The 22,184-nt window shown below is 39.4% G+C and overlaps 1 protein-coding gene and 1 pseudogene across 1 annotated transcript; both read left to right on the plus strand.

Moving 5' to 3' along the window:
* Positions 1 to 330: 330 nt before the first annotated feature.
* LOC139718649 (lengsin-like) lies at positions 331 to 1,688 on the plus strand (annotated as a pseudogene).
* A 14,700-nt stretch (positions 1,689 to 16,388) lies between these two features.
* Positions 16,389 to 17,732, plus strand: LOC139718620 (lengsin-like). Its single transcript, XM_071630079.1, has one exon. The coding sequence runs from the start codon at positions 16,389 to 16,391 to the stop codon at positions 17,730 to 17,732; it is 1,344 nt and encodes a 447-aa protein (XP_071486180.1).
* The last annotated feature ends 4,452 nt before the right edge of the window (positions 17,733 to 22,184 follow it).

Genomic DNA, 22,184 nt, shown 5'->3' on the forward strand with positions numbered 1-22,184 from the left:
GTATAGAAAGGATCAGTGATTATTGAAATTTGAATTCTCCAAATTAAAAAATAAGAATAAAAAAACCCTCTTTCTTAGTAAGTTCCTGTCGGAGCCTGAGAAACTGATCCATCCACAGTCATACGAAGGCTTAAAATGCCATCACAAATGACAAGACGTGTATACGATCAGAGTCGTATTGTCGTATTTCCTTCATCAAGTGTCCATCTCTGCTCAATTTTGGGACGGTGTTGACGCCTGCATTATAGGGTGGCGTTACATTGTGAAATATGAAATATTTTCTGCTTCTCCTCTCAACACACAGCAACAGATATTACAGGGAACTCCAGAATGAACTCCAAGATTAACTGTGAAGAAATACTCCGGGAGATCGAGAAGGAGGAACTTCTGGCTGTGCGGTTTGAGCAGACCGACATGAATGGAATCGCCAGGTCCAAGATTATACCTAGCTGTCACTTCAGGGAGAAGGCGACAGGTGGACTCGGCGTGGTTCTGGGACACCTCGCTTTTGGCGCCCAGGAAGAGCTGATAGCGGGCACTGGTTACAACGAAGAAATCGGTTATGCAGATGCGATGATGTTTCCCAATTACGACACGTTCCAGGTCTTGCCGTGGTTGGAGAAAACCGGACGGATCCTAACTGAGCCAACGTACAAAGGCGAGTATACGTCGTGGCTTACCCCCGAATTGTGGCGCGAACACAGCTTGAGAAATTAAATACTCTTGGACTGTCCATGCTTTCTGCACATGAGCTCGAGTTTTACCTGCTGGATAAAAAAAAAACTCTACAACCGTTTAGTAGTGACATTAATGCTCACAGCATTATCCGAGGAGCTCCCATCAACGGATTTTTCAATCGTCTGATCGAATATCTCCCAAAAGTTGGCATCAACGTCGAATCTGGAGACTGAGTACGACCCTGGTCAAGTGGAGATTCATACAAACCGGCTCTTGGTATTCGTTCCGCGGATAACGCCCACACATTCAAAACATCCGTCAAGGAGATTGCTTTACTCAATGGCTACGTAGCCACCTTCATGTGCAAGCCATATCCCGATTCCGTAGGCAGTGCATGCCATTTCTGTCATTCTCTCTGGGATGTACAAGAGAAGACCCCTCTTCTGTATGATTCCGATGACCCTCAAGGACTGTCGCAAACCGCCAAGTGGTGGATTGCTGGTCTTCTGGCCCACTCGCCTGCCATTCAAATACTCATGGAGCCTACTGTAAACTGCCTCAAGCGCACTCAACCCTTCAATTTCTGCCCTGTAAACGCTACCTGGGGAATGGACAATCGCTCTTGCGCAATGCGGGTGAAATTGAACGGCGGGCAAGGAACCTACATCGAGAATCGCATGGGTTCATCAGGCTGCAATCCTTATCTGGCGCTGGCGGCAACGGTTGCTGCTGGAATGGATGGCATCATCAACAAGTTGCCACTCCCACCCGAATGCACCGGCAACGCTTATATCGAGAGAGACGTGCCTCCGAAAACTCCGGTACTCCCCGTCAACACTGAAGACGCCATTCACGCGTTGCGGAACGACGAGGTGATCAGTGAGGCTCTGGGAGAAGACTTCATCAAGTGTTTCTCCGCGATCAGAATCAACGAAGCTAACGTAGAGAAAGAAGCCCTGGAGAAGGGTGACGCGAACTGGGAATTCAATTACTTTCATGAATACTTGTAAGATGTTAGCCAACAAGCGGTTTATAAAGATTAGCAATGTATTCTTTTGGTGTTAGATAGGCTAAGTAGTAATGTCGACTGACACTAAAGCGCTTATTCTGCGGTATGTGCTTACACGAGTAGGCCTACACGTTGCTTGGATTACGCACAATTAAGAAATTACGTTCATGAAGCATTGTCTTATTTTTTGTATTTACTATACTATACATACTATACTGAATTTGAATATACTGTATTTGAATTACCCGTAACGTTTGAATCCTTTCTATTATGCAATGGTGGTTGGTCGCATCATAATGTGGTATACGGGGTGGGCCTATGATCAAAGATACTTCGCATATGTATCCTATATATAATATAAATATATAATACATTATCTGAGATACCTACAGGGATATGTATACAGGGAATAGCCTATACTTTGTACGATAAGCGTTTTTTTTTTTCTTGCAGTCCAAATGAGCAAATATTATGTATGCATATTGCAGATAAATGTAGTAATGACGCCATGCTTTTGACTTCATGGGTGCAACTAGGAGAATCTGGAGGCACGATTTTAGAAGTCATTATCAGTGCATGTAATTTTTTTTAACGTTAAATATTACCTAAATACGGAAGGATTTCTGGTTCCGTCTGAGAGGTTGGCGAGTTGTAGGACCTATGGGGTAGTGTTATGCACATAGGTGGCACACCCGCCTCGGGGGCCACTTTTCCTATTTCGTGGGAAGCATGTGTAGTTGGCATTTGCATAATGTTATCTTCAGAAAACCATGTATCTTGTTGATGCAAGCAGCATCAACAATATCAATCAAATACCAGCATGCGCTGCCACGCTACCTGCATGCATCACATGCATTACGGGACAGGGTGTGTACTGTCAGTGTGCTTCATGCCAATTGATACCTTGTACATTTTCAGGCCTTCCTGACTGTGCATGAGCGCGTTCACACTGGCAGCTACGGCATAAAGAGTCGTCGTCGTCGTCGATGTTTGTTTTCTTATGTTGTTGTTGTTGTTGTTGAGGTGGTGGTGTTGGTGGGTGTGGTTACTGCGCTTGCTTGTTAACTGTGGTTCTGTTTCTTTTCAATCTCATGCTCTCGTTTGGTATGGGGGGTGGGTACTCCAAGGTTACCATGCAATTTGGGTCAACAAAGTAATTTTTAGGGCTTTGCAGGTCTACAAAAAGATGTGGGTGTGTTAGTGATTAGACACAACAATAAGTAAATTAACACCATACATGTACCTGTGAATGCGTTATAATCAATCATGTATAAGCCTACAAAGGAATCTGAATAAAATTCCTTTGTAATATGGATCTTGTATAGTGTGCAACCCAGATACGGCCTATACCCTTTGGGCACCAATAGGAGCTTGTCAAAGGGGCAACCAAAATTGCAATCGGAGGATGAAGAGAAATATAGACAGTTTCTTTACGTATTGTACGAAATTAGGAAATCTTAACACATTATACAGGCAAGAAAATGGAAAATAATAACGGATGGTTTCAGGTGCAATGAAATAAGTCCACGAATAGTGCTCAATACATCTGTTGCACCCTTGTTTCAACGGACAGAAATGACGCTTTAAATAGACATATCCGAAATTGTATAAAGAAAAAAAAAGATCGATGAGAGCAAAAGGGAAGGCAACCAAATTTATATGACACCCATTCAGCAGGAGTAAAATTTTGCAAAACCACTCCTAATACACTGAAGTCGCCACTGTAAGATCTGAAAGAGAAAACTTAATCATTCTTTATATAGTCGAGAGGAATTTAATAACAAGGCAATGGTCAAGCAGTACGATTAAACCTGAATGAAAGTTTATTAAAACTCTAGGATTTTATATTTTCTCCACATGAATAAATAAATAAAGAATATGATACAGCCTAAATACAAATTAGATGAGGTGATCCTGTTATCGCGTTCAAGCTCCATAGCGAAGGTTTGCTAAATCCGAAAACGAAATAGGGATCATAATTCCGAAGGTTTGTCAAATGCACTTCAAGTTTTCGTATTAACGAACAATTATAGGGAATTCGTGTGCTTCTAAAAATCGGACCTTTGGAAAAAAACAAACCCTATTTTATATATTTCGGATAAACAATTACAAAGCGTCGAAATAACGAACGTCATCCATGTGGGACTATACGCTATCAAAAAACTGACCTCTGTTTATTTCGGACGATATACATTGAGCCTTCGGATAATAAACCTTTTCGGAAGAGTAACCTTGTCACCTGTCTAGAGCGTATTGTGATGCAGCATGCATGAAGCGTATTGTGATGCAGCATGCATGAAGCCGATGCCACCACTCAACCTTTCGTTGGTGTGAAAGGCATAGGTCAAGGTAGGTCATGCAGGAAGATGGAACCTATGGAATGGGTTTCTTCTGAGAGCAGCACGCCCCCACCCCGTTTTGACGGAAAGAGTCACCGGTGGAATCATTGACTGGGGAGGCAGGGGGGGGGGTTGTGGGGTGTCAGAATGAGAGGGCTGCAGCCCATGGGGAGGCGGGGGGGGGTTGTGGGGTGTCCCCCCCCCCCCCCCCACCCCCACCGCTTTCATGGTCCTGCATTCGTCATACAAAATTGGCATTCAACTGAATAGAACAAGCCGTCTATGGAGACTTTTCATTCATCTACTTTCTATTATCCTATCATGGCATCATTCTCTCTCTCTCTCTCTCCCTTTTCATTTTCCTCTGATCTTTCTATACTAAACAGCAAAGCATATTATAATAGTTCCATACATACCACTGGGCCTAGATACAAGGCGATATGGTTCTGCGTGTAACATCAGTTCAGTGTATTGCTGCATAATCCATAGTCAACCATTGAACACGAATAGGTGTGGCGGTGTTATTACTATTTTTCTTTTCAGAATTACTAAATCATCGGCTTCGTAGCCATACCCTAGCACTGTGAGGCGCGCTACATCTCTTCAGTAAGCAGGTTTCCACCTTGTTTTATCTCGTGACCAGGTAGGTGATTGATTCATGATGTATTTCATTATTCAAACGCACAGATCTGTCCTATATCTGTGCTTTGTGTACATTTTTCTCACGTGCGTCCATTGGAGGTGAGCTCTCCATTTTCCCGACAGTTGCCCGATGTGTCCAATCTGCATGCAGGTATTGCAAATCTTTGTAGCAAAAGATTTGTATACTGGACCTGAAAACTCCGAATTTAAAACGAAAAGGGGAGGAAGAGGGGAGAGTTATGAGGAAGAGATACATTAGAAAAGATGGAAAGAAAAGTGCAGTAAAAGGTAACATGAAGACACTTTGCTAAACGACTGTGGTCCTAGGGTTGTTTTTTACCCCTTAATTAATCGGCATTGGACGGAGGACATCAGTATTCTTATAATGATATGATCGCCAATTATTGGGCATGACAGAAAGGGTGAGGTAGCCGATGCGGTCTGCCCTCCGAAACGCTCCAATGGACCAATTCCGGGTATGGGGATGATTTCAAGCTTTTGTGTTCGAGGACGAAAACAGAAAAAAGGGTCTGTCCCAGCTTTCATAGGGTTTCCAATTTTATTGCCTTGTTATATCAGAAGAGATAGTGTAGGCCTATACCTTTTTTCGAAAAAAATAAATTGATGTGAACTAATGAAAATTCTCTCTCAGCCGGTTTTGCCTGGCCAGTTGTCACTGTCTTTGGAGTAAATCTCTTACAGACATTTTAGCAATGGTCATACAAGCACACACACTTTTATCAAGCTATATACACTTCACCATTGCATCCATAATCTATTTCATTTCAATTTAATTAATTATACAATAACAAAGTATACAATTAATGATTCATAGTGTTACCGATTAAGAAATATAACCTTCATGCGCATCGCAATCACTGGCAATCGCTATTTTTGTACTGAAGGGACAAAAAGGAAGAAGTAGAATTGTGGCATATATAGGTAGGCCTACATCTCTATCTGATCACACTTGTGATGACCTACTATCCTCAAGCATTCAAGCATACACACTAGAAAAAAAGGTTCAATAAGGGAGCTAGAAGGGTTCGAAGTCGCGGAAATGGGTGCAAATTACACGATTTGCGAAAATGGTGGAACTTTGCTTCTTATATGGTTCATTTGGGATTCGATCTTGCCACGGTCATTGACGGTGCAATATTGCGCCCCAAACTAGTCTCAAAACAAAGACCTCCTATGGTGTTGCTCGACACTAAAATGCAATATTACATATCCTTGTGCTGGTACTATGAACACATATTTTTTGATATCAGGAAACTTCATTTTCTTTCATATTCTATAATCATTCATCGAGAGTATATTTTCAAATTAAGTTGAGTCCACGATGAAAGGGGTCTACTAAAAAACTAACGTAGAATCCCTGATTGCTTGTCTGGTATTGACCAATCACATTGTACACATAACCTAGGAGGTTTAACAGATGAAGTTCCAACTGGCTGTAATTATTCAAATAGTCGTCAGATTTCTATTGCTGTACAAAACAATTCCACAGGTGCATTTGTGCCTTCGCTGATCGGGATTCGATGCCGCCGTCTCGCTGAGCAATCTGAAGATTCATTTTGGACGTTAACATAATTTTGGCTATATTTTGCTTGTTTATCTATTAAATGAAATGAAATCCTATACTTTAAGATAAAAACATATAAAGCAAAAGTCAATTCTGAACAGAAATATCATTGTGCAAAAGTGTTAATCAGAGCTGTTTCATGTGAAAGTGTTTAAACTGTACCCTGGATAGCCGGTTTATTTCATCACTTTTCCTCATGATTCTGACAAAGCAAACTGATATGAATCTTCAAATAGAATTCTTTATCAATAGATACATCAGATTACTGCCCAGGCATGCCTATTAGAATAATGTTCGTTTTATTTCATTTTTTTTTGGCGCAATTTCTATTCGTGTATCCCCGTGTCTTTAACATTCACCTAACCTATCTCTTATTGGTTGGGATGTCGAAACGTAATTACCATTACAAAGACATATCTTCCTGTTTGTGGTTCATTCTTGCTAAGGTGCAATATTGAACCCATAACTAGTCTCAAACAAAGACCTATATGGTTTTGATCGACACTTGAATACAATATTGCATACCGTCGTGGTGCTACTATGTACGTTTTTTTTTAAGACATCATAAAACTTGATGTTCCCCTATAATTTCATAATCATTCATCGGAACATTTTTAAATGAAGTTGAGTCCTTGATGAAAGGGTCTGCGAACAAGCTAACGAAGAATACCTGACTGCTCGTCTGGTATTGATCAATCAAAATGGAATATGTCACAGCATTCCCTGCATGCTTACTGTGCGATGATGGAGTCAAACCCTACTAAACGCTAAAGATTTTTGTTGCGACTCGATCTCGGGACAGCAAAAAAAAAGTCAATATTTTGTCAAGGCCCTCAAATCTGGAATTCCGTCCACTCTGATGTGAAATGTAAGAAAACGGGACAAAGTTTTAAGAAAGCTTTCAAGCGTATTTTACTTGAAAGTTTTTCTGGAAGTTACCAATATCATTTTACGAATTTATAAGAGACTAGCAAGATAGGGTGTGTTTGTGAAAATGACATCTTGCGTATTGTTAATGTGCGCTGGTCCATGTTTTTGTCTGTGTATGCATGTATGTGTATGTGTGAGTGTGTGTGTGTGTGTGTGTGTGTGCCACTGTTTTTCTCTGTATATACGATGTATTTACTTTTCCGGGATTAGTTTTAAATAAGGCCAATTGCCTTCTCACTCACCCCTTCACTTGATATCTTTTGCTGTTTGTTTGCTTTGTTTGTTTGTTTGTCACATTGTCATTTTATACTTGTCATACCATTGTCACATTTTATGTATGCATATTTTATTAAGTGAAAATAAATGAAATGATACAATGAAATCATTTAGAGAGCAAAATCGCGGATATATATGGTTGTAAACTACACGATTTATTTTTAAGGGTTGATTTTTTCCCCTTTTTTTCATGGATTCATGCACGGTAAAGCCTATAAGGGTAAAATACATGCACATGAAAAATGTAAGCACATGTTTCCATGTGCTTGCAAAACCACATTTCAGAATGAATAAAGACTAGCTGTGATAGTGGAATTTCCCATGAATAAATAATAAAGCATTCAAATCCTGGCCATTATTCAACACCATTGTCAGGGTTTTAACCACATACTCCCATACACACCCATTGACCCCTGTGCAAAGTGAAAGTTTTGTACAGAGGGTTGGAAATAGAGCAAAATCTGTACTGCGAAATTGATCATGGATTTCATGAAACTGATTTATGTTTTAAACCACCTCCAACAAAATTGTACACTATACAACTATCACCCATATCAATGACAGTGTTATCTGATATATAGTTACTGAATTATTAAGAATCAAAAGTGGAAAATGTTTTTTTTTAAACGCCTATTAATCCATAGAATACATTCGATGCAAAATAATGACATGAATATTCCTAAAGTGTCAATTCACGGACCCAGTCGTTTGGTCACCTGGTGTGGGCATGTTCATTCTTTTCTTGAACATGATTTATGAATTTAATGAATTGTTGAGTCGTGCGAACTTATGTGCACATAAGTTGACTCCCAGATGGCTCATTGTACAGCTCGTGCATGCGTGATTGAGCTGAGCATCTAGCGCAAATTCAATTTCCACAGCAGATCAGCTCTTCTGAGGCTTTTCGTAGCGGCTTACTGCAACTCTGACTTCAACATTATATTGTCCACTTCATGATATCAAGACCCCGCAGATTCCTATACGTGGAAAATGGTGAGTTAAAACATCATCGTAAAGCATGATTTGAAATATCCACAATGTTCTCGACCAATGCCTTACTCTCGATATTACCCTTCATCAAATTTCTTGTATCTGTTATGTTTTTGGTTGTATAGCCATGTCTTATAATGTAGGCTTGTAGGCAGTAATATCAAAATGTTAATTTTAGAGTTCTGTTAAAATTGACTAGTTTTATGCGTGCTGTTTTCTGTTTTATTTTGTTTTGTTTCGTAACCATTCTGTGGAATTAGATCAGCTTTAACGATGAAATGTCTTGCTAAAGACGTCATGGCATTCCGATTTCCGATTTCCGATTTCCGATTCATTTATTGTCCATTTAGGAAATTCTTTTTCTTGGTATATGGGCGTACACATAGGAATATCTACATACATGCATAAACTTACATGTACATGTACACATTATAAATGATACAATTTTCACTACATATACAAGCATAATTTATACTCACAATACAGTGAACACATACATCATCACAAATTTCAAATGATTCTTTATATTTGCCGATCAACAACAAAACAAAATAGTTAAGAAAACGTGGAATCGGATATTCCTATAGGAAGTGTATCCTTTACATAACCTCTACGCCCCCCCCCCCCACACACACATCCCCAAGGATAATACATCGCGTCGTGCCATACCACATTAATTGATTGATAACGAATGAAAGGAACGGAAGTTGATGAATTGTTGATAAACTTATGGATAAATAGACCAGTGTACTAACTAAACTTATAATGGCAAACATTGCACGCTATTTTTGTGCTGGGATAATTCTTTTTAGTCAGGTAGTGTTAGTGGTGGACTTAAGTACACCCTGTATGCAGCAGGGCAGTGCATAAGAATTGAACTATACATTAAGCTGCCATGGAGCGAGTTATGTAGTCACATTTACATAAGTCAGCTCTTCTGTAAAATTATTACACACGCATGAGCAGTGGCCTTGAACTCATGACACTTGATTTTTCTTTTCAGGTATTCAAGCAAGATGCAAGTTGCGCGCATTCTCCTGATCACGTAAACTTATGCAATTCTGAAGGACAGAGTGATTCCTCAACAGAATATGTAAGTTTCATTAATGGATTAATCCGTAATATATGTATTTTCAGGTTATTGATTCATCTATATTTTCAGCATGTGATATCCATGAAGTATATTATATTAAAGCTTATTATTACACATGAATGCAGTTTTATCAGTTACTATAACCATGGACCTACTACACATGGACATTCATCGCTCGTTAATTAATTCGTGCACCTGTTTCTGTCAAAAGCGTCACAAAAACATTTTGAACATGCTTTCCTGCTTTGCTCCAGTGTTGTCCACCGACAGCCAGCCTGGATAAAAACAAGACGGCGCTTTGAGAAATCTAAAAACTATACGTGCGCAGAAGCTAATAACTCTCTTAAATCAAGAAAAATGCATGTGCAGCTGTAGTGTATATTGCGAAATCATCACTAAAGCAATTTCATTTGCGAAATGCAAATACTTTACAAGAAAAAGCAACTAATTAAGCAGATTGACTGTGATTTGTAATCTATTTTCCCCATTTTTGTTGCACGTTGTTTTAGAGTAAACATGGACAGTAACAGTAGACGACATGCTTGTCTTGCCATTCAGGGCTGTTCCATGCATGGCCGCAAGTGGCCGCTTCAGTAATTACCAATTTTGTGACGCAAATTTTGGCCTTGTTCCAGGTTCGGTGCTCCCCATCATTGGTGTTTATTCAAAGGCAGTTGAGTCTGAAAAGGCACCTCAGCCAAATAGGACCGAAATGAGGGAAACCGAGTTCTTTTGTCAGTGATGATGCACGATTACACAATCGTCATTGTCCAAACGTCTGAATGTACTCATTAAGATGCACATAATAAGGTGGCGGTGGTGAACATTGGATCAAAGAAAGACCTCCGTTGATGGTCCATATGTGTAGTAGGTCCATGCTATAACGTAGCCACCGTTTAGTGGGTTGCGGAAAATTTGATAAGACTGTAGTGCAATTTTTGATACCATCTATAATCGAGAGATATGTTACTCAAGTGGACCATTGCGATCATTCATTCTTGCCTTTTCCGTTCTACGTCTTCTCAGTCTTTTTGGATTTTTTCCTGAAAACTCCATGATGGATTGTCATTCATACAGGCAGCATCTCTACCCCGCAAGAATCTTCAAATGCCCTGAATAGCCATTTTTATTTATTTATTTATTTATTAGTTTATTTTTTTTGGGGGGGGGAATCTTCTTTTCTGTAAGCAGTATTATTAAAGTAAATCAAATCAATGTTATGAATAAGTAGAGGGGGCTATATTTTCACTCTTTTGTGTGGTAACAGGATTAGAGGTGTCAACCATAATGGGCATCATTACACCCATTGCCATGGCCAGCACCCGGACCATCATCTGTGGCAAGCTCAGCAACGGCTGAATGGCTGAGGTCTATAAGTCTTACTCCTTTCCTAACTGTGTAAAATATACAGCAAACTGATGTTAAATTGGCATGTAATATGATGTTGTCTTACTTTGTTATTTTATGTTATGAAGACTGGAGTTGGTCAGGAAAAATGTGGGAATATTTGAATATGCCCTATGTCATAAATGTATGCAGGCCTACATAAAAGGTGTGTATTTTCATCTCAGTCCAAATTCGCCACATTTTTTTTCAACATGACTTTACTCAGGCTATTCCACATCTATCTTTTTTTTCAGCTCTAACTTAGTGATGTCTGCATGCTGTCTCCTAATTCCCCGTCTGCCTGGAGAGGACATGCTGTATGTCTGTGACAAAGTAAGTGCTGCATTTTTTTATGGGAGACGGGAATTCCATCTGCTTTGTGACTAGAAATATAAGAGGAATATTTCTTTGCAACATTATTATGTTTAACTTATATGACAAAGAGCTGAAATAAATTTATCCGACCGGATTTGTTTAGAAACCAATATCAAAACTTAAATGGATGGTATAGCATTGGTTGAGGTGAGGATATGGACTTTTAACTTTTTGTGATATACCAAGAAACTACTTATGAAATAATAGAGAGTATGCCATTTTAAGAGGAATTTTAAAGATTATTTGCTGAAAATTGGTTTTGAAATGGATGAGGCATCCAAAAACAAAGTAAAACGCAGCGATCGTGATAAAAAGTGGGTCCTACATTTTATTGTTATTGCTCTGTTTTGGATATCGCAGCTATTTCAAAACCATTTCTCATTATCTCAGCAAAAGATGTTAGAAACTTGAAGTAGATCTCAACAAAACTATACAATCAATTTAATTTTCCATTTTCTGGTCAATGGTCATAGTTGCAACCTGTTAGTTTAAAGCAACAAAACTGCGTAGTGTAAACGACCTATTTCCTTCGAAATTTTATTCAGTCATTTTATTCATGCCAAAATCTCTTTCAGAACCTGGCAGGACTAAATCCCACAATCTTCACTATGTGAATGCTGCGCACTAGTGACATCACTATTTGGCTGCATGGTGGTGAAATCTGCCCGGATTCCTGTATACAATCGTGTCTTCCTTCGCTACAATGTTTGCGGCCTTCTGTGCTCTGTGGCTTTGAGTATCCCAGACAAGGCAGAAACACTCGATGCATTCTTCAGCAATACATTGCAAGCCTTGATCTGAACAGGCAACTATCAAAAAAAAAAAAACTACGGCATTTCATTAACAATATTGTTCAATGATTGTCTTGATATAGTTTACCAGCCTAAAGTTTTCATGATGTATACTTTTACAAGGAATTGTCACCAGAGAAATGATGTTGTTCAGGTTGTCCCTCCGTTCGTACATCAGTCTGTAATCGATTATGGCAACGTTGTATCACGAAGGGAAATGAAACGAAAAGTACAAGTGGACAAGTTAATGCAGGGAGATTACTTTAGCAGTTGAACACATCGTCACAAATTGAGGAATATCGGAAAATCCGTTGAAGAGCTATATATACATATATTTAGAGTTTCAGTGCCGCCATTACGAGATGAGAAAGCTACATCTTTGACGTGAACCATGGAAAATTATATAAAGAAATGTAAAGAAAATAGGCACAGTTTCACGTTTCTAGCATTTCAAAAGGAGCACTTGATTTACTTCTTCCAGAAGGGGGGGGGGGGGGTACTATTACCCTTAACATTATGGCAACGACAAATAAGTCGAGGCAATTTGTACTTTTCATTTAGAATCAGATTTTATGGAATTCCCTTGATATTTTCTTCATATACGTTTTCATACATGAAAGTGACACTTAAACATTAAAAAATGCATAGCTTGCACTGGATCATACGATTTTCCATGTTTACTTATGTGTTCTTATGATATTGCTCCAATCCACGGGTACATTTGGGTTTCGTTCCCCTTTAAGTACTGTTTGAGGTATCCAAATGAAACTTTGCATATGTATGTACGATTGGACGAAGTTACTTCTACCACCTTGTGGGTGCCAGCGTTCAAGGTCAAATATTGTAGGTCATTGTCAAATTCTACAATGTCATTTCGTGCTCTTTCTTTGTATCTCACCTGGTAAGCACTGTCGACATAGTATTGTGGTGTTCTTTTAATAACTTTCCACACTTTTTAGCTATATGACCACCAAATTCACTCCTCAGATCATCCAAAGATGGCTGTCAATTGTTGATATTGGTGAAGTCCGACTCCGTCAACAGTCAAAAGTCAATGAGCTTACATTTGAAAATCAGTGTAATCACAAATTCGATATGTGGGCAAGACATCACTTCGCTTTTACCTTGTTAGATGGTGAATATTTGTGAAGCTTCCGTTTCTAATTCATACAGCATCAGCATACATGTCTGAGAATAGTGGTAAAGAAGATTAGAGACTTTGGCAACAGCGTGTAAAATTTGCAAAATTTTATTTTGTGCCTTATTTGCTGAACAAACGTCGTAGGAGTACTACAACCTGTTAGGCAATATGGCGGAACAATAACTCTATTATTAGCGTTATAGAATAAATGACAATGATGTAGTTCTGAAGCATACTTTTCATTAGATACTTTTGCAATGACTCCATGTATACTTTTGATCGAACTAGGTATATAATGATCAATGACTTGTACTTGAATAACGACAGAATGATTCGGTGAGGAAAGTTTTCTGTCACGTCATTAAGGAAGAATTGAACATGTCAATATTATGCTATTTGTTCCATAGTTATTTCTGAAGTGGTTAAATGTATTTTCCTAAAACATTTTTCATTTTATATATACCTATGTTGCATCCAGATGCCTATTCGTTGAAAAATGTGGGCAATGTATTCAAAGGTCAAAGATCATACGTTAATGGGCCTAGGGTATACAACATTTCACTAGTTGTTGTTTTGTTTTGTTTTGTTTTGTTTTGTTCTTTTGTTCTTTTTTTGTGGGGGGGGGGGGGGGACACGGTTCAAAGTGTCCTGAAACCTTGTATAATACATGTATTTAGTTTTAGCCACGACACTTGCTATGTATGATGCCAAACTGTTCCCGCTCATACAAATGCAGCCGTTTCAAGGAAATGATATCAGATTATTCTTATACTCCATGATTTGGTAATGCTTAAGTGGTTCATAAGATTCCATTGAAACTGTGTATAGAACATGAAGCGGATTTGACAATGGTATACGATATCCGCAATTTACTCTTTGACGAGGTCTATCATCCGATTATAAGTATGTATAAGCACGGTAGTCCCCTATTCGGAAACTACAAGTTAGATAAGCTGCATTCATTTTGCACGCGACCATGGCGTTATAGCCAAAGGTGATCTGCAAATCCCTGTGTGCCTACACAGGATCGGAAAACGTAACAACTTTCTGTGTATAGAACAACGAAACAGAAACTGGTGCATGTATTATTCTCAGTCACTTTGTTAGTCATAATGATGATTTGCTCATTGCAGTTCCGGAATCTCAGCTCGAGGGACTCGAATTGATCCCAAATCAGTCGGAATGCGTGTATCACCCAAAACAAAATCTGAATACATAACGGCGATTCTGCCTAGTCTCCATTGGTAGCCCATAAGGGCTGGTATCAAGTTCGATTTTCATATTATAATTATACCTTGTATTTAGATGTTTTCATCGAAATGCCCGTATACCTGTATACGGTATGCGTATGTCAGTTAAGTATCTAAACCATAATAAATTGTAGTCGTAATCTAAGTGCCAAGAATCTCATGATTTAAATAAATGTGACCCCCAAGACATGTCGTGATAAGGACTCTAAGACAATTGGCATCGTCATTATAAAACAAACTCCTAATTGTAAGACATGTTTTAGATTTTAGATAAATTCATGTCTATGCTGGAAACATATCTTTTTGATGATTCATGATGACGTCACTGTTACATGAATATTGCACGCATGGAAATATTATGTAGGCCTATTCGTTTAAATGCATACAAACAACTTGTTAAATCCTCTTTTTTTTTTCTTTTTTTTTAAAGATATGGTGCATACTTTAGAAATGTAAGTAGCATGCTCTTGTTTTTGAGGCTTTGTGTACTGGTAAGACGTATATCTTATTCTTATAGATTATGTGAATAAGTAATACGTATTCAAGTACGTTTTGAATAAAACGTATCCAGACAAATGTATATCATATTTTTACCTCTTCCTTCATGCAGATGTATCCTCTTGCCTAAAGGGTTTGTTTGATAGATAGTGATAGTGCTCACCTTATTGGAAAGGTAATTGGGTAAATATTTGGTTTTAGTATGTCATTCAAACACAACTAAGTTAACTTCTACATTAACATTTCAACTCACAAATTCCACACACACATACACACACACACATTTCATGATTCACAGGATCCAAATTACACCAATCCTATTTACTTTGCAGAGTGCAACAACAGCATAAGTTTGATATACTGAGCAAACAGGCTTGCATTAGTTCGCACTATTCAAGGTTTAAAGTAGTTAAGTAACCAAATTGTACCCGGGTATGTCATGCTAAGTATATGCCTTATAGGTATAATGTTGCAAGTATGTGGTGCTTATTTGATCCATAACTGTTGCAAAATTGCTTCTTTAAAGGAGCCAATCAGTGTCACTGCCTGTTCCTTTAGAGACGCAATATTGCTTAGTAATCTCAAGGTGCACTTGAGGTTACTGGGCAATATTGCGCCTCTAAAGGAGTAGACAGTGACACTGACTGGCTCCTTTAAAGAAGCAATTTTGCAGCAGTCATGGATCAAATAAGCACCACATAGGTGCAACATTATACCTATATATATGGCACAAAATCGCACCCTCAAGAGAGGCTACAATCTTGGAACTTTGGGTGCTTCTTTGCACCTTCACGAAAGGTGTAAAGTTGCACCAAAAGTAAAGGCAAGAAAGGGTGCAAAGTTGCGCCGAAAATGAAAGGGAGGAAGATCGCACCCTCAAGAAAGGTGCAACTCAGCACCACTTAGTGTGGGTGGAAAGATGCACCCTCAAGAAAAGGGTGCAACTTAGCACCACTTAGTGTGGGTGGAAATATGCACCCAAGGGAACCACTTCGCACCCTCAATAAACGGTGCAATGTTGCACCCTCTATGGAGGTGCAAAGGTGCACCCACAGGCTGCAAAATTATACCATTGCACCATGGTGCAACTTTTGCACCAATTTCTTGAGGGTGCAAGATAACACCCATAGGGAGCCACCAGTGTGACATCACTTTGCACCCTTAAAAGGTGCTAGAGTGAACCATTTTTTCTTAGTGTGTACTCAAACAGATTATTAATAGATGATAAAAGTATACTGAATACCTGTGTGCGAGTGTGAGTCAATATTTTCAAATCAGTCAATACATGTTTCGAATTCGAATATTGATATTAATACAACGTAATGACGAAATATGCATTTTCCTATTTCTCTATGTATTTCCCACAGCAACAGATATTAGAGGAAACTCCAGAATGAACTCCAAGATGAGCTGTGAGGAAATCCTCCGGGAGATCGAGAAGGAGGAACTCCTGGCTGTGCGGTTTGAGCAGACCGACATGAATGGAATCGCCAGGTCCAAGACCATACGTAGCTGTCATTTCAGGGAGAAGGCGACAGGAGGACTCAACGTGTTTCTGGGAGATTTCACTCTTGGTATGCAGGGAGAGATGATGTCGGGCACTGGTTACATCGAGGAAACCGGTTACGCAGATGCGATGATGTTTCCCGATTATGACACATTCCAGGTCTTGCCGTGGGTGGAGAACACCGGACGGATCCTTACCGAGCCAACGTACAAAGGTGAGTACGTTATGGCTCACCCTCGAGTTGTGGCGCGAAAACAGTTGGAGAAATTAAAGAAGCTTGGACTGTCTCTGCTTTCTGCACATGAGCTCGAGTTTTACCTGCTGGATAAGAAAACTCTACAACCGTTTAGTAGTGACGTTAATTTGCACAGTACTATCCGAGGCACTCCAATCAACGACTTTTTCAACCGTCTGATAAAAAATCTTCCAGAAGTTGGCATCAACGTCGAAGCTTTGGAGACTGAATTAGACCGTGGTCAACTGGAAATAACCTACAAACCGGCTTTTGGTATTCGTTCCGCGGACAACACCCACACATTCAGAACGTCCATCAAGGAGATTGCTTTACTCAATGGCTATATAGCCACCTTCATGTGCAAGCCATATCCCGATTCCGTAGGCAGTGCATGCCATTTCTGTCATTCTCTCTGGGATGTGGAAGGTAAGATCCCTTTGATGTTTGATTCCAGTGACCCTCAAGGACTGTCGCAATCTGCCAAGTGGTGGATTGCTGGTCTCCTGGCCCACTCGCCTGCCATTCAAATACTCATGGAGCCAACTGTAAACTGCCTCAAGCGCACTCAACCCTTCAATTTCTGCCCGGTCAACGCTACGTGGGGAATAGGCAATCGCTCTTGCGCAATGCGGGTGAAAGTGAATGGCGGGCAAGGAACCTACATCGAGAATCGCATGGGTTCATCAGGCTGCAATCCTTATCTGGCGCTGGCGGCAACGGTTGCTGCTGGAATGGATGGCATCATCAACAAGTTGCCACTCCCACCCGAATGCACCGGCAACGCGTATATCGAGAGAGACGTGCCTCCCAAAACTCCGGTACTGCCCGTCAACACTGAAGACGCCCTCCAAGCGTTGGGGAACGACGAGGTGATCAGTGAGGCTTTGGGAGAAGACTTCATCAAGTGTTTCTCCGCGATCAGAATCAACGAAGCTAAAATAGAGAAAGAAGCTCTGGAGAAGGGCGACGGGAATTGGGAATTCGATTACTTTCATGAGTACTTGTAAGATGTTAGCCAACAACTGACGGTTTACAATTAAATGAGCGACAATATTCTTTTGGAGTTAGATAGGCTTAAAGTGGTAATGTCGACAGACACTAGCGCTTATTCTGCAGTACGCGAGTAGGCCTATACACACTAAGAAAAAATGATTCATTCTTGCACCTTTTAAGGGTGCAAAGTGATGTCACACTGGTGGCTCCCTATGGGTGTTATCTTGCACCCTCGAGAAATGGGTGCAAAAGTGGTACCTTGCGCAAGGGTATAACCTTGCAACCTGTGGGTGCACCTTTGCACCGCCAAAGAAGGTGCAACAGCGCACCCTTTATTGAGGGTGCGAAGTGGTTCCCTTGGGTGCATATTTCCACCCACACTAAGTGGTGCTAAGTTGCACCCTTTTCTTGAGGGTGCATCTTTCCACCCACACTAATTGGTGCTGAGATGCACCTTTCTTGAGGGTGCGATCTTTCTCCCTTTAATTTTCGGCGCAACTTTGCACCCTCTCTTGCCTCTACTTTTGGTGCAACTTTACACCTTTCGTGAGGGTGCAAAGAAGCACCCTAAGTTCCAAGATTGTAGCCTCTTTTGAGGGTGCGATTTTGTGCCATATATATAGGTATAATGTTGCACCTATGTGGTGCTTATTTGCTCCATGACTGCAGCAAAATTGCTTCTTTAAAGGAGCCAGTCAGTGTCACTGTCTACGCCTTTAGAGACGCAATGTTGCCCAGTATAACCTCAAGTGAACCTTGAGATTACTGGGCAATATTGCGTCTCTAGAGGAACAGGCAGTGACACTGATTGGCTCCTTTAAAGAAGAAATTTTGCAGCAGTTATGGATGAAATAAGCACCACATATTTGCAACATTATACCTATAAGGTAAATATACTTAGCATCACATAACAAGGTACAATTTGGTTACTTAACTACTTTAAACCTTGAATAGTGCGAACTAATGCAAGCCTGTTTGCTCAGTATGCTGTTGTTGCACTCTGCAAAGTAAATAAGATTGGTGTAATTTAGATCCTGTGAATCATGAAATGTGTGCGTGGAATTTGTGAGTTTTGAAATGTTAATGTAGAAGTTAACTTATAGTTGTGTTTGAATGACATACTAAAACCAAATATTTACCCAATTACCTTTCCAATGAGGTGAGCACTATCACTATCTATCAAACAAACCCTCTAGGCAAGAGCATACATCTGCATGAAGGAAGAGGTAAAAATATGATATACATTTGTCTGGATACGTTTTATTCAAAACGTACTTGAATACGTACTTATTCACATAATCTATAAGAATAAGATATGCTTTTTGCCAGTACACAAAGCCTCAAAAAACAAAAGCATGCTACGTACATTTCTAAAGTATGCACCATATCTAAAAAAAAATGTAAGAGGATTTAACAAGTTGTTTGTGTGCATTTAAACGAATAGGTCTACATATTTCCATGCGTACAATATTCATGTAACAGTGACGTCATCATGAATCATCAAAAAGATATGTTTCCAGCATAGACATGAATTTATCTAAAATTTAAAACATGTCTTACAATTAGGAGTTTGTTTTATAATGACGATGCCAATTGTCTTAAAGTCCTTATCACGACATGTCTTGGTGTTCACACTTATTCAAATCATGAGATTCTTGGCACTTAGATTACGACTACAATTTATTATGGTTTACATACTTAACTGACATACGCATACCATATGCAGGTATACGGGCATTTCGATGAAAACATCTAAATACAAGGTATAATTATAATATGAAAATCGAACTTGATACCAGCCCTTATGGGCTACCAATGGAGACTAGGCAGAATCGCAGTTATCATGGTTATGTATTCAGATTTTGTTTTGGGTGATCAATTCGAGTCCCTCGAGCTGAGATTCCGGAACTGCAATGAGCAAATCATCATAATGACTAACAAAGTGACTGAGAATAATACATGCACCAGTTTCTGTTTCGTTGTTCTATACATAGAAAGTTGTTACGTTTTCCAATCCTCTGTAGGCACACAGGGATTTGCAGATCACCTTTGGCTATAACGCCATGGTCGTGTGCAAAATGATTGCAGCTTATCTAACTTGTAGTTTCCGAATAGGGGACTACCGTGCTTATACATATTAATCGGATGATAGACCCCGTCAAAGAGTAAATTGCGGATATCGTATACCATTGTCAAATCCACTTTTTGTTCTGTACACAGTTTCACTAGACTCTTATGAACCACTTAAGCATTACCAAATCATGGAGTATAAGAATAATCTTATGTTATTTCCTTGAAACGGCTGCATTTGTATGAGCGGGAACAGTTTGGCATCATACATGACTAAATGCATGTATTATACAAGGTTTCAGGACACTTTGAACCGTGTCCCCCCCCCCCCCCCCCCCACAAAAAAAACAAAGCAAAACAACAACAACGAGTGAAATGTTGTATACCCTAGGCCCATTAGTGTATGATCTTTGTCCTTTGAATACATTGCCCATATTTTTCAACGAATAAGCATCTGGATGCAACGTAGGTATATGTAAACTGATTTTTTTAAAAGGAAAATACATTTAACCACTTCAGAAATAACTATGGAACAAATAGCATAATATTGACACGTTCCCTTATTCCTAAATGACGTGACAGAAAACTTTCCTCACCGAAATCATTCTGTCGTTATTCAAGTACAAGACATTGATGATTATATACCTAGTTCGATTAAAAGTATACATGGAGTCATTGCAAAAGTCTCTAATGAATAGCATGCTTCAGAACTACATCATTGTCATTTATTCTATGACGTTAATAATAGAGTAATTGTTCCGCCATACTGCCTGGCAGGTTGTAGTCCTCCTACGACGTTTGTTCAGCAAATAAGGCACAAAATAAAATTTTGCGAATTTTACACGCTGTTGCCAAAGTATCTAATCTTCTTTACCACTATTCTCAGACATAAGGTATGCTGATGCTGTATGAATTAGAAACGGAAGCTTCACAAATATTCACCATCTAACAAGGTAAAAGCGAAGTGATGTCTTGCCCACATATCGAATTTGTGATTACACTGATTTTCAAATGTAAGCTCATTGACTTTTTGACTGTTGACGGAGTCGGACTTCACCAATATCAACACTTGACAGCCATCTTTAGATGTTCTGGGGAGTGAATTTGGTGGTCATATAGCTCAAAAGTGTGGAAAGTTATTAAAAGAACACCACAATACTATGTCGACAGTGCTTACAAGGTGAGATACAAAGAAAGAGCACGAAATGACATTGTAGAATTTGACAATGACCTACAATATTTGACCTTGAACGCTGGCACCCACAAGGTGGTAGAAGTAACTTCATCCAATCGTACATACATATGCAAAGTTTCATTTGGATACCTCAAACAGTACTTAAAGGGGAATGAAACCCAAATGTACCCGTGGATTGGAGCAATATCATAAGAACACATAAGTGAACATGGAAAATCGTATGATCCAGTGGAAGTTATGCATTTTTTAAAGTTTCAGTGTCACTTTCATATATGGAAACGTATATGACGAAAATATCAAGGGAATTCCATAAAATCTGATTCTAAATGAAAAGTACAAATTGCCTCCACTTATTTGTCGTTGCCATAATGTTAAGGGTAATATTACCCCCACCCCCTTCTGGAAGAAGTAAATCAAGTGCTCCTTTTGTAATGCTAGAAACGTGAAACTATGCCTATTTTCTTTACATTTCTTTATATAATTTTCCATGGTTGACGTCAAAGATGTAGCTTTCTCATCTCGTAATGGCGGCACTGAAACTCTAAATATATGTGTATATATAGCTCTTCAACGGATTTTCCGATATTCCTCAATTTGTGACGATGTGTTCAACTGCTAAAGTAATCTCCCTGCATTAACTTGTCCACTTGTACTTTTCGTTTCATTTCCCTTCGTGATACAACGTTGCCATAATCGATAACAGACTGATGTACGAACGGAGGGACAAGCTGAACAACATCATTTCTCTGGTGACAATTCCTTGTAAAAGTATACACCATGAAAACTTTAGGCTGGTAAACTATATCAAGACAATTATTGAACAATATTGTTAATGAAATGCCGTAGGTTTTTCTTCGTGATAGTTGCCTGTTCAGATCAAGGCTTGCAATGTACTGCTGAAGTATGCATCGGGTGTTTCTGCCTTGTCTGGGATACTGAAAGCCACAGAGCACAGCAGGCCGAAAACATTGTAGCGAAGGAAGACACGATTGTATACAAGAATTCGCGCAGATTTCACAACCATCCAGCCAAATAGTGCGCAGCATTGACAGTGAAGATTGTGGGATTTAGTCCTGCCAGGTTCTGAAAGAGATTTTGGCATGAATAAATAATGACTGAATAAAATTTCGAAGGAAATAGGTCGTTTACACTATAGGCGGTTTTGTTGCTTACATAAACTAACAGGTTGCAACTATGACCA

The sequence above is a fragment of the Diadema antillarum genome, unplaced genomic scaffold (genome assembly GCF_040938485.1).
Source record: "Diadema antillarum isolate AM-2024a unplaced genomic scaffold, OU_Dant_1.0 scf00000098, whole genome shotgun sequence".
In the NCBI taxonomy this organism is placed as follows: domain Eukaryota; kingdom Metazoa; phylum Echinodermata; class Echinoidea; order Diadematoida; family Diadematidae; genus Diadema; species Diadema antillarum.